Source organism: Hoplias malabaricus, chromosome 4, assembly GCF_029633855.1.
Source record: "Hoplias malabaricus isolate fHopMal1 chromosome 4, fHopMal1.hap1, whole genome shotgun sequence".
NCBI lineage: Eukaryota > Metazoa > Chordata > Actinopteri > Characiformes > Erythrinidae > Hoplias > Hoplias malabaricus.
The window spans coordinates 40,706,320-40,722,293 of record NC_089803.1 but is presented as its reverse complement, the minus strand read 5'-3'; the positions used below and the strand labels follow the sequence as shown (position 1 = coordinate 40,722,293).

Sequence of the window (15,974 nt, the reverse complement as noted above, 5' to 3'; positions counted from 1 at the left end):
ATGAGCACATGGAAAAATAAATTAATAAAAACACATCATAAACAAATGCACTCTTTATAATCAAACTGTGGTTAAAACCAATATTACCACTTTGGAGCAAGAGTTCAATGGATCTATGTAGTTTCCCCAAAAAACACACTCCAGACCTCACTACTCCTGACACACTGGCTCTTAGTTACAATTGGTTTTGTCGAAAAACATGAACAAAAAAACAGCATAAACAAGTTGCACAGTTTTGTTATTTATCACATTCATATTTTGCATGTTTCAGCAATGAAAATTGTATATGTGATTCAATAAAATAAATCAGTATGTAAATAATACATGTAAAAACAAAAAAAACATAAAAATGTACATTATTACAGTCGTAGGGAATTCAGGTTGAAAACTGGTAATGCCATTTGCAAATTTTTAATTTGCAGACTTGCATTTTTAACCATTCATTAGTCTTTAAGATTAGTAATGAATATAAAGGACAAATGTTTGAGATTTTCTTGTGTAATGGCTGTATGCTGTGACTGAAACATTTTTTCAAATAGGGCATGAATTGGCTCTTGAGCCACCTGTATGAAGGAGTAGCACACTGATGGATTCAAATCAATTTAATGTTTTATGAACAGCATAAATAGCAGTTCAAAATATTTATTTGGAATTTAAAAGAATAAGGGCTACTGTCTACATTTAAAAGAATTGCCATCTATTGCTGCCAACAAATTGATAAATTCAATAGAAGAAATGTTACCTGAGTACACATTCAAATGGATATTTAAGCACAGAAACAGGCATGTTAAAAACGGAAAATAAAATGAAAGAGCTTGTCATCATTATTTGTGCAAATCATAAACTGAGCCATACATTTTTTTTTCACCAGTCACCTGATGCATCTCAGAGCCATTTCAGAACCAGTATGTCAACATTTCTTGGTCCTACAAAACAGGAATTTTTACCTGAAAGTAGCCTGTAGCAGCTACTGACATGATTGCTAAAGCTGTACCCTTTCAGCATGTCATTTCATCTCATAAAACATATTTTGAAAGTTTTCAGGACATAAATATACTATGAGATCAAACGGTATTCTTCTAAAACCTCTGCAAAGCAGACTTCATCACTTCATATACACCTAAATAGAGTGAGCTCTGCTGGCTGGCCAGATATTAATGTTCTTAGTGGTGAGAGTATCTGAGAACGTGTTATAGCAAAAGTATTACAATTCTAGTGTGATATTGAGAGATAGTAAACAACAGAAAAGGTAACACACTAATGGTTAAAGGAATGTGGCATACAATCTATTTACCCTTTACCAAAACTGAATGGCCAAGACATGTTTGGTGCCTGAAGTTGGCTTCTTTAGTTTTGTGCTGGATGTAAATGTAATTAATGAATGTTTGTACCACACCAATCCCCGTTTGCTAAATACATGCCTAAGTAATCACACAAAATATAAAGCATCAACATCAGTGAAGCATGAGCCACAGCCCCACTGTACACCCAACACACTTTTAAAATAAACCAACAGGGACGAAAGTAAAAGTAGTTGTCAAAAGGAAAAAGGTGCTGGGCTGTGTGAATACAACGGTGAACACAAATTGCTTTACGAACCGAGAGTTCCTTTTTTTTCAGTTTTAACGGAATGCACAATCTTTGCCCAAATCCTTGAGGAATGACAAGTTTGTTTGCTTATTTTTGGCTGTTTAGTTCTGTTCACAAACTTGTGGGCACCCTCTATCATTTAGCAGTTATGTTTTCAAAATAATGGCAGCAAGAGGATGTGGCCAGGCTCACTTTAAAATGGCTCCCTTAGACACAGGCACAGTTGAGCAAAGTTTCTTCTTCAGCACTTCAGGAGTGGATCTGACTGCCTAGAATGGCAGGTCAGATTGAATAGTAACTTGAATTCATCATTAAGTGAAATTATGTTTGATTTCCAGTAGATGGGATGTTTGAGGTGGAAAAACAAAAGTTGCAGCCATGCCTCTTTCCTAAAAGAAATCACTGTAAACAAGGTAAACTGTATTAATGTCTGCTACAAGCTTTAAACAAATCATGGTGAAAGTGTTTATACTGGTGAACCACGAACAACCTGTGACTGCATTGAATTTAGAGCTGTTTAAAAGGATGATATTAAATATTAGCATTGTTGTATTAAATATTAGCATTGGCTGGGTTTTTTTTCCTCAGTTTTTAACAGGTTTTAAAACGAACAGCATGAACTGAAGCTCTAAATCTATAGTCGTGATTTGACACTAATTCATAGCAAAACCTATGATGTAACCTCTGTTAGCAAACCTATGATGGCTTACACAGATTGTTTTACCTCAGTGCAGTTTTAGATAACTGCATAATCACTTATTAATGCAGTCTGCAAACTGTTCGATTGTTATCCTTTTTATAGTAGTAGTAACCTCCAGCACCAAACAAACATATTAAACTTCAGACACCAAACACTTGTGTCAAATGAAAAGTTTCAGGGTAAATGTGGCATTAAAATCAGCAGATTTCTCTCTCATTATTTTATTTTCCACTCTATCCCACCTACAAAAATGAGAAAATGAGGAAGGGCTGAGAGTCCTTAGTGACCTGATGTTGACATGTGCCTGTTGCGTCCTAGTTACAGAGTTTATGTTCTTTCATGGAAAAGGCAGTGGCAGTAATCACATCCTATCACACTGGACAAGCTGTTTCAGGCAGTGAATGAAGGCAGCATCTTTAAGGAACCGGAGAAGGCAGAACATCCAGCCCGTTGACAGTTACGGGTGGAAGCTCCCAGTTGCTTAAATTTTCATTACTCCTTGTGTGTGAGGGTGTGTGGTCAGTCACTTCTGATTAAAGTCCTGAGATAGTGTTGGTTGGCCATTCCTGGGTGATCAGTTTTGCACATTGCCACTGTGCTGAAATAACTAATTCTAAAATGGTATCTTGATAGGAGAAAGGGGGAGTTGTAAGTGTAATGTACATACAATTTTATTTTAAGTAATTTTGAAACATTTCTTCGGCTCACAGTAACAACTTGCTCTCAGCCACACAATGGTTCAGACGGCAGTAGATTTGGTCAGTGTAAGAGTACAGTCTGGATCTAAAGCAAGAAACAGCAAGACAGTGTCGTTCCACAACTGTGGGCTGTATCTTGGCATGCCCTTTGACCTCAACTGGCCTGATTATGTGGTCCCCTGAGAAAGGATGAGATGATTGGCTCCCAGTGGATTTTGTCCTGTTCCATCAGCGAGATGTTTTTTTGCTGATATCATGAGGCAGCATTTCTTAGTCTAAAGTCCCAATGGACAGACCTGTGTGTGTTTGTTTGTGTGTGTAAAAAGAATACAGTTAGTGCTCGGGGTTGATGTATATGCAATGCCTGTCCAACATTCGGTAAGACTTTCTTGTTCTGAAATAACTTGATTTCAGATCCAATGATCATGAAATATCATGTTCATGAATGTGTTATACTTTAGTATGAATTAGTTTCTCTCACTTATATTGTCCTTTTCAAGTTTTCTCTTGAAAAATGTCCTAAAAAAGAATGTCAGATACATGACATGTTCGTAAACTGCAGAACTGTTTGCAACTTTGTTCTCTTGAGTTTTTGTAGATTCTGTTCTTACCTAAGGACAAACCTCAAATAAGAAAACATTGGTGAATGTCAGAATCTTTGTAAAAACTATTGAAGAAAATTCTCCTTAAGAATGCTTGGTGAATGAGGCCCACTGTCTTTTAAATGACTGACCCCTTTCTGTAGCCACATTCTGGCAATGCCTCTGGTGGAATAAAAACCAACAGAATTAAACTGAATATTTAGTTTGTTAAGAGTTTAAGTAGAAGATTCTGGATGTGTATATTAAAGACACTCTACCAAAACTGAAATCTATTATAATAATTATGTGACCAAACGTTAACCTGCTTATAAGTGTTGACAATATATGAGGAAGGTAAAATAACTTTAGTTTAGCATTAATCAAAATGTAGGGCTTTTTTCAGTTGTTCCTTCAATTTTACAATTTAGCCAGTAATGTTTAAGCATAGTAGAAAACATACTCATTTGATGGACAAAGCATATACACCAAATATTTTCTGTTAGAAAAACCTAATGATATTTTTAAAAGGGCTGAATGTATACTAACCTGTACATGTGCTGCAGCCAGCAGCCAAGTCATCATTAATCTGTTGAGAGAAATAGAGATTAATTATGCTTCTGCTTAGCAATTTGTAATCTCCCTATGGAAAGAGACTTATGCAATTATCATATCTCAGTCCCATCAGCGAAAACCTCACAGGAAAAATGGGCACACATGTTCTGCACACACAAGAACATAATATTATAATTACAGGTAATGCATGCACTTTAAAACATAATAAACTTACTGAATATTCCACTACTTTATAAATAAGACGTGTACATACACTCTGCATCTTACAAAAATAATTTACTCAATTATTTATAGCAAAATTAAGATTTTATAAATCAGCAATCTGTTTCATAAAAACTGTAACTGTATTTAAAGAACAACACCAGCAGCTATATTAGCTTAGTCTCTTTTTTCTCCACTTCTAGATTCTGTGTTAAGTTACGCTATGTAACTCTGTATGACACAATCATGTGTGGGGTAGTTATGGATAGATCCAATTTTTTTTTTTTTTTAGAAATCATTGACATCATGGAACTTGACTAAACCAAATGCTACTCAGTAACTTCTTTCAGAGATTACTCATCAACAGTCATAGATGATCCAAACAACAAAACCTTAGCTTCATGACGTTGTATGATTTTTTTAAAAGTCCACTTGCATTGCTGTTTAATTATTTGAAGTTCAGTGATTTACATTCAAGATTAAAATGCTGATTACAATAAGCATAATTTGGCTTAAACACACTATGATATTTCAGTCTGGTGATGTTTGTCAGTACCAAGCAACTTTGCATAATAGGACCTACAAGAACTTGAACAAAGAACAGGAACCCAGAAGACAGATGTTACTGGCAGAACACCAAACATTTGTGTCAAAAAAATGATAAGTTTCAGGGTAAGTGTGGCTTTAAGATCAGCAGACAGGCAAGAGTTTCATCTCAGATCAGACTGAAGTAGCCATGACATATGGCGAGCCGTTCTAGAAGACCCACTAAACACACTTAAAAGCATTGTAGTGCCACACTGTCATGAACCAAACATTGAAGAAGAAAAGTTTGAAGCATGAACATATATTGATGTTTTATACTGTCTAGTACTTGTTTAAACTTCCCCAAACACACCAGTACAATCTAAATGTCCTTCCTATTCCATTCCACATTTTAAAATGACATAGTTACTACAAAGTATGGGCGGCACGGTGGAGCAGCAGTCACACAGCTCCAGGGATCGATTGTGGGTTCGATTCCCACTCCGGCTGACTGTCTGTGAGGAGTTGGTGTGTTCTCCCTGTTTCCGTGTCGGTTTCCTCTGGGTGCTCCGGTTTCCTCTGGGTGCTCCGGTTTCCCCCCACAGTCCAAAAACAAACGTTGGTAGGTGGATTGGCAACTCAAAAGTGTCCGTATGTGTGAGTGTGTATGTCGCCCTGTGAAGGATTGGCGCCCCCTCCAGGGTGTATTCCCACCTTGCGCCCAATGATTCCAGGTAGGCTCTGGACCCACCGTGACCCTGAACTGGATAAGCGCTTACAGATAATGAATGAATGAATGTATAGTTACTTCAAAGTGCTAAGTTGAGTTTTTTGAAATTTCAGTTCCACCTTAAATGCTGCTGCAATATTCACATAATCACACTAACCCCGGCATATTTGACGTTTTCATTACACCTCAAACAATAAAGAACTTACAGGTGCCTGGACAAAATTATTGAATCATTTAAGGTGACCCAAACTGCAAGTGTCATGCTTTTGCACTGTCTTGCATGTTCCTGCTTTGTTGTTCCCTTGTTGCCATGTACTAAGGAGCATATGACTCGTTTTTTTTTTTTTCCTGACTCCTGCCTTGTCTCCGCCCTAGTCCTGCCTTAGTCCAGCCTTGTCATTAGTGGTTCCACCTGTATCTCCTTTGTAATCGGCCCTCTTGTTGTTCTTTTCAGGTGTTCCTTGTGTATATATACCCCTTGGTTTCAGTGCTCCCTTGTCTGGTCTTGTGTGGGAGAGATGTGTGTTTCTGGTTCACATATGTCACCACCAGCTCATGGTTGTTTTGTTTCTGTTCTGTTACTGTTCAGTATATTCTATTTAATTTCTAGTGTCCCTGCTTTTATTTGTTTTCACTGTTTGTTGTTTGCTTTTGTTTTGTTAATAAACATTATCTCTTGCATGTACGTCCACCTCATCGTCTCCCTGCAGCTGTGACAAAAGCTGGAGAACAAAAATATTTTCTTTTTCTTCTATTCCACTTAAGTGCTGCAGCTGTTTATTTCCATTGTTTTTTTTATGAATTTAATTTGTTTACACCATTTTGTTTTGTATATAGCTGTTTATTCTTAAACCAAAGAAGCAGAGAGAACACCAGTGGAGAGCCAGTTGCAACTCTCAAAAAATGGTTACATTTTGGCTCACAGAGTTCAGGTACGAAGACCCCTTATCAAAATTTTGCTTGGGGCCCAAGGAAAGTCTGGACCGGCTCTGCTTACAGAACAAAATAGGGGCCATTGTCTTTGCTTTTGTAATGTAGTTGTTCCATGACTGATATGGGTCTGTCTTATTTCGTCAACTTTTGCAATGAATTATGAGACTGTCACCAAAAAGTGCCTGTGATGGCCCATTAAGATCCCCACATGTAAGAATAAGGGCTGCAGTATGTTTGCGGATTGAAGTATGAAGTTTAATTTGTTCAGCACAAGTCCAGAGTACATTGTTAATTGTGTTAGGTGCACTGCAGTAATAGATCTAGCTCTGATTTTAAGATTCTAAGCCCAGAATGAATACATTGGTTATGTTTTTCATTTTATAGTTAATAATGTTTCTCATTAAAACCCTTTAAAGTGATTAGCTCATAAAAGTTTGAAATCTTTGTTCAAATCATATATTTTATGTAAATGGTCAATAATTTAACATCTTTTAAACTTATCCTTTCTATACTAGTTGTGCACTCTAGTAAACTAGAGCCACATCATGGGATGGGACCGTTTTAACATTTTTATTGATCTCACCATAATATTTCTGGTGACGACTTTGTCTATATCCCAGGAGCCATATCTGCAGCGTGGCTCAGTGGGTGGTGGTTTAGAGAAAGTGTGGGCTTACTGAGCTTGTCTTTATAGAGATGCCTGGAATTCTGGGTAATCTGGGCTGTACTACTAGAAACCTTTCTAAGGGGTAAACAATGTTGTACAACGAGCTAACTGGGCATTTTACAACATTTCTCCATTGATATTTGATATTGAAAGATCGTGATGGGTAATGTAAAGTGTGAGATTGAACGTGGTAGTGTTGTCCATCTAAGTCGAGTTCTTCACATTCACTGTTACTGGGGAATGCACCTTGAATATTAAATAGTTTGATCCATAGTGTTAAAAGAGGACTGATTGTGCTGTCAATGATGAGTTTTAATTCCAAACCCCCAATCTCACAGGCTGTAAGATGTAGCTGTTTGCAAGAGTTAATAAATGTCCAGACATGACTCCTCAATGTGCCTCTTAGTCTTGTCTTTGGTCACACCCTGACAGTGCCTTTGGGTGTCTGGGCTCTATTAAGATCACATTCAGGTATTTTAACTGTGCATACTTGTGTACAGACTAGTCTACAGGACTGTTCATTGGCAATGATGGAATCAGTCCAGCAGGATGCAAGAAACATGAGCCCCCAAGTGTGTAATATAATAATCAGTAAAAATATAAGACAAAATGAAAAGGCTCTGTTCTGTCTTTGTTCCAGGTTATTGAAAATGGTAATTTACACACAGCTGTTGTTTATGTCACGGGAAGAAATAGCAGTCTGACCTTTAAGTGAGGATGAAGTTTCAGCTACAGTCACACCGATAAGATCAGCAGGTAAGCCCACATAAACGCCTCCATAGTTCTTCCTCTTCTCATCCTCCGGAGATGGCTCTTCAATCCTGAACCAGAGACAAAACCAATGCATGTAATCTATCAAATAAACAACAGGGTCAGTTAAAGGATTACATGATTTTTTTTAAACATTCATTATATCCTTTCTAAATATGTGTCCTTACATGCTACACTGATGTTGCAGTGGATTGGTTCTTTTTTTTTTTCAGGTGGATTTTTGGGGTCAGGTTATTATAATAATAATGCAGAAGAAAGACAAGTAGCATGGCAGTAATAAGCAAATTTCATACAGAGAATGCTTTATTCATTCATTCATTCATTGTCTGTAACTGCTTATTTAGTTCAAGGCAGGGACACACCTTGGAGGGGGGTCCCATCCATCACAGGGCAACACACACTCACACCTATTGACATTTTCAATGTCACTGCCAGTCCACCTAACGTGTTCTTGGACTGTGGGAGAACACACCAAATCACAGACAGTCACGCGAGGTGGACCTCATGGATTACTCAAACAGCAGTCACAGTAAAATCACAGTAAAAGCTAGTTTGGGCTTGACTTATCTGAAACGTATGGGTACTATTGGTTAAAACTTGAAAACAAATGCATACAGAAAGCATCGTTAACTCCAGTTTTAGGTAAAATATCTCTTTAAATACTGTTTGCTCGACCAAAAGCTGTGAAGACCATTTCCTCCAGCTGATTATAGGTGTTGCTGAGGTCAAGCGGTGCTTGATTTGTTAGAACTTGTTTTGAAAGTCACTGGGCTGACGGCTGCAATGCTCCCATGGAGAGCTATGATTGGCTGTTGTCTGGTGTATGGGAGAGCACTGGTCCAGAATGCAGTGGTTGATGAGTGCTGCATGTCACACACTTTAAGGGCCTCATCAAGGTTGGAGACAAGTGAGATTGGGGGTGTGTGGAAGTGTGTGGCTGTGTGGGCTGTGGGGGGTGAAGTCTGGACTGATTCTAGGAATTGCTTGGAAAATGACAACCCCCTGTTACCCCTACTGTTTTCAGCTCCATTGTGGGCATTGATTGACACCACTTCTAGAAATGTCTCCCTCCTCTGCCCAATGCGCCTTTTTTCACTCTCTTTAAGAGAGACTATGGCTAACAAACACTTGGACTTTTATGTGTGTTTGAATTCTACTCACTCATCTTTGGAAGCTTCAGCTGGACCTGTGGAAAGATTAAAAAACAAACATTACATCACTTTTATAGCCTAAATAAGTGCATGTGCTAAAAGCAATTCTGCAGGGTATGACATCATTATTCAGTGCTTCAATATTAAATAGCACTAAGAAGTTATACATTTTCTCCATAGAAATTATTTTTTTCTAAGGTATTAGAGAAAATATAGTATTTTTTGCCCCAGATTTGAGTAGTTGCCAATTTCGTGCACTATCTAAGGCTCAGCTAATCCCACAAGGCCAGCACATTCTTCTTCCTAAACATTTTATGTCAGCTAATACTAACTATCACCCATGCCAGCTAGCATAATGCTATGTGTGACATGGTAGGGGAGGGTGGACAATCATAATTTGTTACTACCAGAAAGTGCGTGCTGCTTTTTATGCTCTCTTGGACCCTTGGTCTTGGATTGCTGAGGCATAAATTGGAATCAAACTCACAATCTCCAGATCAGAGTGCCACCACTTAGAAAGTTACACAGTTGGAACGTTACACTGAAATTGAATAATGTATTGAGTTAAAAAAAAAAAAAACATCCTAACAATAATAAGAAAAGTATAGGTTATGACAAATGATGAATAAAAAAGTACTGTTTACCTAAATAATGTAATGTGTACTTCTGCATAATATACTGTATGGGCATAGTATGACAGTTGGCAGTGTGATGGGAACTGTTGTCAGGCAGATATGGAGTCTGTGGACAGATCATACACTATGCCAGTCCACATTATATCAACATAACGATGAGTCATCAAACAGCCTCTGTGTGTGTGTGTGGTTTTGGTGGACAAAGGTAATTAAAGGTTACCTCATCTCGTTGCTGTTCAGTTTTGTCTACAGGCCATAACATATAACACGACTGTGCATGTTACTGAGTCAGTGCTTAAAAGCAAAGCACTTTTTGCTTTTCTTGATAGTTAATTGAAAATCCAACCTATTGTACAAAAGTCATATAATCTCGATGTGCAAAATTATTTTTAAATTTAAAATAGTCCTTAATATTAAACAGTTAATTGTATAGAAACTTACTAAATCACATATTTACTTAAAAGTCCTAGAATACATTTTGACACATTATTAATTTGCATTATTAATTTGAATAAACATTTAGATAGCTTGTTTTTCACAACTTGCTGTTCTAATCTGCTGTTTCTAATCACTTTCAAAGAAATTCACAGTAATTAATCCACTTCACTGAGCTGGTAAATGAAAGAGAATTACATACCAGAATCCAACTTCTTAAATAAATAAGTATTATTATAGGTTGTCAAGTAGAAGTTGGATTCCTATCTTGTTGACAGGCAATTTGCAGCACGACCTAGTATGTGATAATAGAGTGTGCGGCTGTTGTTAGGCTGGGTAATTGGCCACATGGTGAGGTAAAAACATGTTCACTGCTATGAACCTTGTGGGTTCACCTAAACCAGAAGACCTACGATGTAACTAAGCAGATAGTGCACAAGCCTGAGAAAGGCTGAGACTCTTCTATTTTGGCTCTGTTATTTCCAAAAGATCTTCTGTATATTTGGCCAGGTTTTCACTTTCTTATTCATAACAATTGTTGTGTGTTTTTCACTCTGTATTTAGGGTCATTGGAACATACTTTCAATAAAATGGTATACACTGACATTTATCTCCTCCACACGTGCTGAATTCATACATCCCACACAAGCACACTACTTCCAGCATCTTCAGATGGGGCAAAAGTAAAAAGCACTCTCTTGAACTTTAGTTCATTCTGACTGTCTAGCTTTTCTGATCGTCTCAAGCACTTTCATGTCTCATCAACCGTATTCTTTTTATTTTTAATCTGCATTTTGGCCTCTGTGCACAAAAATGGCAACTGAGGAAACCAAAAAGAGATGCAGACAGAAAGAAAAATCTGGCCTGGAACACGTCTCCCATTTTCGAGGCCCACATAAACACCAAATTAGGGACATGTTGCCAAAGTCTTTTTTTTGGGCCACTTTAGTCTCACATCCAGTTTTCCATGGCCAGCAAAGCCATGTGTTTCCCAGATGTGGGCCAGATCTGTATTGTGATGTGAACCAAATTATCATTTTTAATATGTACTCCACTTATTACAAGCAGCACATATCCACATCCTACGTGGGGAGCTTTTCAAGAACACTGTCCAGGGGAAAGATTTTTGAAACCTCAGTTGAAACCTGCATCCAAACTAACAAGGCGAGCCACTGGAGTGAGAAGGTGCATTCAGTATTTTCCAACCAGTTCCCATACCTAAAGGTATAAACTTTACTGTAAGCTGTGAATTTGGACCAGGCCTGTTCAAAGTGTCAGCTGTTGTTATTGCTGAAGAGCAGGAAGACGATTTTCAAATGTCAAGGGCATCTTTCATATCTTTGAGTGGCCGGGCATGCTTGCGTTTGTCTTTTAAGGATTTTTTTCTTTCTTTCTTTTTCCTTTTTTGCCATTTTTGTGTAACAGGTATATTTTCAAAAAACATTTATGGGGTGGGTCCTCTCTTTAAAATAAAAAAAATATATCTGGATATGCTTGGACAGGGCCTCAAACATGTCAGGGTATTTGAATCAAAATTCTGGGAAGGATTTTTACTTTCCGGACCTGAACTTGCCACCCCTGACCATGTTTCATTGTTGGCACTGTGCAGTTACTGTGTTAGTCTAAGCCAGGTCCACATCAAACACATTGAATACCATCTGATTCCGTTCATTTTACTTTCAACTGACCACACAACATTGTGCTCCATGTAGTTTGTAAACCTTAGTCTTTCTGTTTTGTACCAGTTTGTAAATAATGGATTTCTCCTTGGACCTCATCCATTGAGGTTGAATTTGTCAGGACAAGTACAAAGGTGAATGTAAAAAGTATGCATATTGATTCAGACACATTCATGCTTTTTCCCCCCTCTGTGTGTGTGTGTGTGTCTGTGTGTACATGTCACTGGATGAGTCATACTAAAGCACTGCTCAGGTTGTTGTCAAACTCTTCTAGAGTGACAGAGCTACTGGACAACACACACACACACACACAACCAGGCTCAAACACAAAACAAAAAGAAATGTCACTTGCATGACATCATCAGCTGACATCTCTGACAGGATCTGGCTCCAGGACAATTACTTTAGTTTGTAAAAAATGCACTTGCAGGAAAAAGCTATCTATCAGCAATTCATTTATAGCAGCTCCTCACAGAAATTATTCCAGTCACTCAGACTGGAGCGTATGGATCATTCATGAGCAAAATCCACCTCTCACAAAATTCACTACAGCTGCATGGAGACAGCCATTCATAAAACATGACATCTAAAACAGTTTGAGGCCATGAACACACACACACACACACACACACACACACACACACACACAAAAACACAAACAAACAAACAGTCATAAAGCCAGAGAGGGTCACTCACCTTCAGCAGTGCTGGTTGTTGTGGAATTCCCACAGCCCATCCCACAGAGCACCAAGAGTGAAAAGAAATAAAATATGTAGCGATGTTGAACTGAGGATAGAAAGAAAAGATGAAGTGTGTGTGTGTGTGGGAGGGGGACTAAAGGGCTGTAAAGCAAGGCATAAGAGGCAAAGACCTGAAGAGGCATGAAAAAAAAATACAAGAAAAGGAGAGGACAGAAGAAGTGAGCCTCTCGGAGTCAGTGTGTGTTTCAGGGGGGGGAGAGAGAGAGAGAGAGAGAGAGAGAGAGAGAGAGAGAGAGAGAGAGAGAGAGAGAGAGAGAGAGAGAGAGAGAGAGAGCAGGAGGGAGGAGAAACAGGGTAATAGGGATGTAGGTGGAAAGTGGTATTCCTCCACCCTGGTTAGGTTGCCCAGGTAACAGAGTCAGCATGTGTGTATGTATATGTGTGTGATGAGGGCGGACTATAGTGAGGAATTCTTTTTACAGAGCTACAGATAGAATGCAGGCATTGTTTAGAAATATCTTGGAGCCTTTTAAAATGAAGTTGGGGTTTTTAAAAAAACAGATTCATTACAGGGAATCCATAGGTTTGAGCAGTTACAGGAATAAGTCTCTAGCAAGAGCCTGATTCCAAGAAACGTGACTGTTTTTACGAAAGGAGATGGAGTAATGACCAATACACAAACCAGGGCAGTACACACAGGCATTAGAAAACTATACTGCCCACTTCAGTCACAGCACACTCACACTCTTTTTACACTGTTCCACAATATGGAGGTTGCTATTACAGATGGTTACTGTTGTCCAAAGAAAAATAAATTTTTTTATAAACAAGTAAAACATTTTCAGGTTCTAAGGAAAAGCCATGTGTCCGTTATCAAGCAAGGCCACATGAAATGTTGCATGAAACATATGCAAAATATTATGCCATTTATTGAAACAGGATATTTTTTGTTCAGGAATTGTATGATAAGTACATACATGCTTATACACAAGTGGTAAATATAATACTGGCCGTGTTTCCAGCTCACCTGCTATAACAGCATGATACAGGTTGCTGGTCTCTGATCAGTGTTAGTCATGCCTACCCTGATCAACTTTACTGTGTGGACTAGGAGAGCTGGTCGCTAAACGGCTTTCTGTTTCTGAAGCACACATGCATATGAATCTAGTTTCCTCTTTGTTCACAGTCATGAGCAATGCACAGCAGCTGCACCTGCTCACATAGACCAGACTTCCTGCAGCTTTATATTGACCTACATGGCTAAATCCCCAGAGCTCAATGAACACCAGTAGCACTCATTGAATTTCTGCTGATTACAATGAATTTAACTGACTGTTAAGGGCCAGCTTTATCTCCCCAAAACTACTGTCACTGATTTATACTCTGAAACACAGAGGCACTGTGTTTACATCAATCAAATGTGTGCATCATTTCTATGTTAATAAAATATACTACATCAGAACTCTCAGCATGAGATTATATGGTCAAAAGCACTTGAGATTATACCCAAAACATCTTCTGAAGTGAAGAGTTATCATAGGTGATTTCCCCCTTTGCTGCTGTAACAGCCTCTAATCTTCTAGAAATATTTTACTGTAGATGTTAGAAATTGATATGAGGAACTAATGGCACTTCAGCCACTAAGTTGCAACCATTGTGAACAGCTCGTGTGCAAAAATCACTACTCAAAATGGATCTGAAGGCAGCACTGCCTTTGAAGCAGAATAAATGTAATTAGTTTTTAACCAACAGGAAGCGATGACCACGCTGGGCAGAGATGTTCAACTACTGTGATATAAACCAATAAAACTATACCTAGTCCTCCATGTTTGTCTGCTCTGACTGCCAGAAATGACTTGGGAAGAAGTAAACAAGCAATATAAAAGGTATGAGTGGATCAGACACAACAATGCTGCTAGAGTTTTTAAAGACCTATCTGTCCATTTTTTTTATTTTATATCCAGCCAATATAATCCTGTGTCCACTGATGAAGGACTAGAGGACGACCAACACAAATTGTGCAGTGACAGATGAGCTACTGTCTTTGACTTTACATCTACAAGGTGGATAGACGAGGTAGGTGTGTCTCTAACAGAGTGGGCAGTGAGTGGACACAGGTTTTAAACTCCAACAGCACTGCTGTGTCTGATCCACTTGTGCCAGAACAACACACACAACAAACCACTGCAGCACTGAGAATGATCCACCACCCAAATCATACCTGATCTGTGGGGGTCCTTCCTGATCATCAAAGTGCAGGGTGAAATGGGCATAAGAAAGTAGGTACAGAAACAGAACTACAGAGTGTTCGTGTATGGAAAGTGGAGCTGATAAAATGGACTGGCACTGACAGGGGGGGCCTTTGAGGGCTATTAATATTATTTTAACTGTATTGCTTTGTATAGGCAAGCGCATCTTTCATATAGCACATGATTTCTAGCGGCGCCCCTGTTCCGGGATATAATGCTGCATTTCTTCAGAAACCTGTACTGGACAGTCAGAAACATTCAGCTACTGCTGTTTTTCTGTCTCTCAGCAGAACTGTGACTCACGCTCATGGCCTTTTCCCAGCACTCTGCCGCTTTGCCCAGACAACCTGCCATATAATCAGCCACATTCACTCACACAGATCAACATTCTGCAACACTAATGGACTCCAATGGTCTGGTTATTTAAAGGCCGAACTGTTTGATTGAAATCTCAGTTATTGTTATTGTGAGTACTGGAGTGGGACTGGATTTTTTATCTGTTGCTTGCACCAAGGTTCATTCAGGCCATGTCCGCAATACCAGGAAGAGCTGAGGGACACCGTAGCGACTGTGAATGCTACTCTCAGAAGTCACTATATTAGGAGTGGGAGATGTAAATCCCAGTTTTGAACAGCAGAGGGCAGCATCGCCATGTTCGTTAATTTACTGCCAAAAACCAAATCAGATACTGGAGATGAAAGAAACGTTTTATATTGTAGGATCAAACATGGCCTCCACCATTACAAGACACATAAAAAAATCAAATAAATACTGGTTCTGCATTTTGCTACTTAATAAATTACTCAAATATGTAGCCATGTTTTGTATAAACAACCCCATTTCCATACAAAGTTACATACAGTATATAATATGGGTTCAATATATTGTGCCTACTGTAGGTGGTTTGACTGTTCAAGAGTTCAAGTGACTTGTTAAATACTGTATCTTCAGCTGCTCAGCAGTCTGTGGTAATAGTGGACTGATTCTACTCTTCATAATGACCCATAAGATGACTTTCAGAGTGCAGGGAGGCCAAGTCATGCACACGCCATCTGTGTTTAGCATGTCCAGAATTAGGCCTGATTGTGTGTGAAATAGCCATGAACTTCCTAGGAAAATATGTTACCTTGACGGCAGCATATGTCCCTCTAACCT

At 38.6% G+C, this 15,974-nt stretch overlaps 1 protein-coding gene across 1 annotated transcript; it reads right to left on the bottom strand.

Moving 5' to 3' along the window:
• Positions 1 to 4,077: 4,077 nt before the first annotated feature.
• si:dkey-261e22.4 (overexpressed in colon carcinoma 1 protein homolog) lies at positions 4,078 to 12,605 on the bottom strand. Its single transcript, XM_066666968.1, has 4 exons — positions 12,566 to 12,605; positions 9,131 to 9,155; positions 7,904 to 8,019; positions 4,078 to 4,155 (listed from the first exon to the last, which is right to left on the bottom strand). The coding sequence occupies exons 1-4, from the start codon at positions 12,603 to 12,605 to the stop codon at positions 4,151 to 4,153; spliced, it is 186 nt and encodes a 61-aa protein (XP_066523065.1). The 3' UTR covers positions 4,078 to 4,150.
• Between the last annotated feature and the right edge of the window lie 3,369 nt (positions 12,606 to 15,974).

Excerpts from the sequence above, each read along its gene's own strand:
- si:dkey-261e22.4 (XM_066666968.1), bottom strand. The coding sequence starts at position 12,605 with ATGGGCTGTGGGAATTCCACAACAACCAGCACTGCTGAAG. Across the intron at positions 9,156-12,565 it reads AACAACCAGCACTGCTGAAG|GTCCAGCTGAAGCTTCCAAA; the intron begins GTGAGTGACCCT and ends ATCTTTCCACAG. Across the intron at positions 8,020-9,130 it reads GCTGAAGCTTCCAAAGATGA|GATTGAAGAGCCATCTCCGG; the intron begins GTGAGTAGAATT and ends TCTCTGGTTCAG.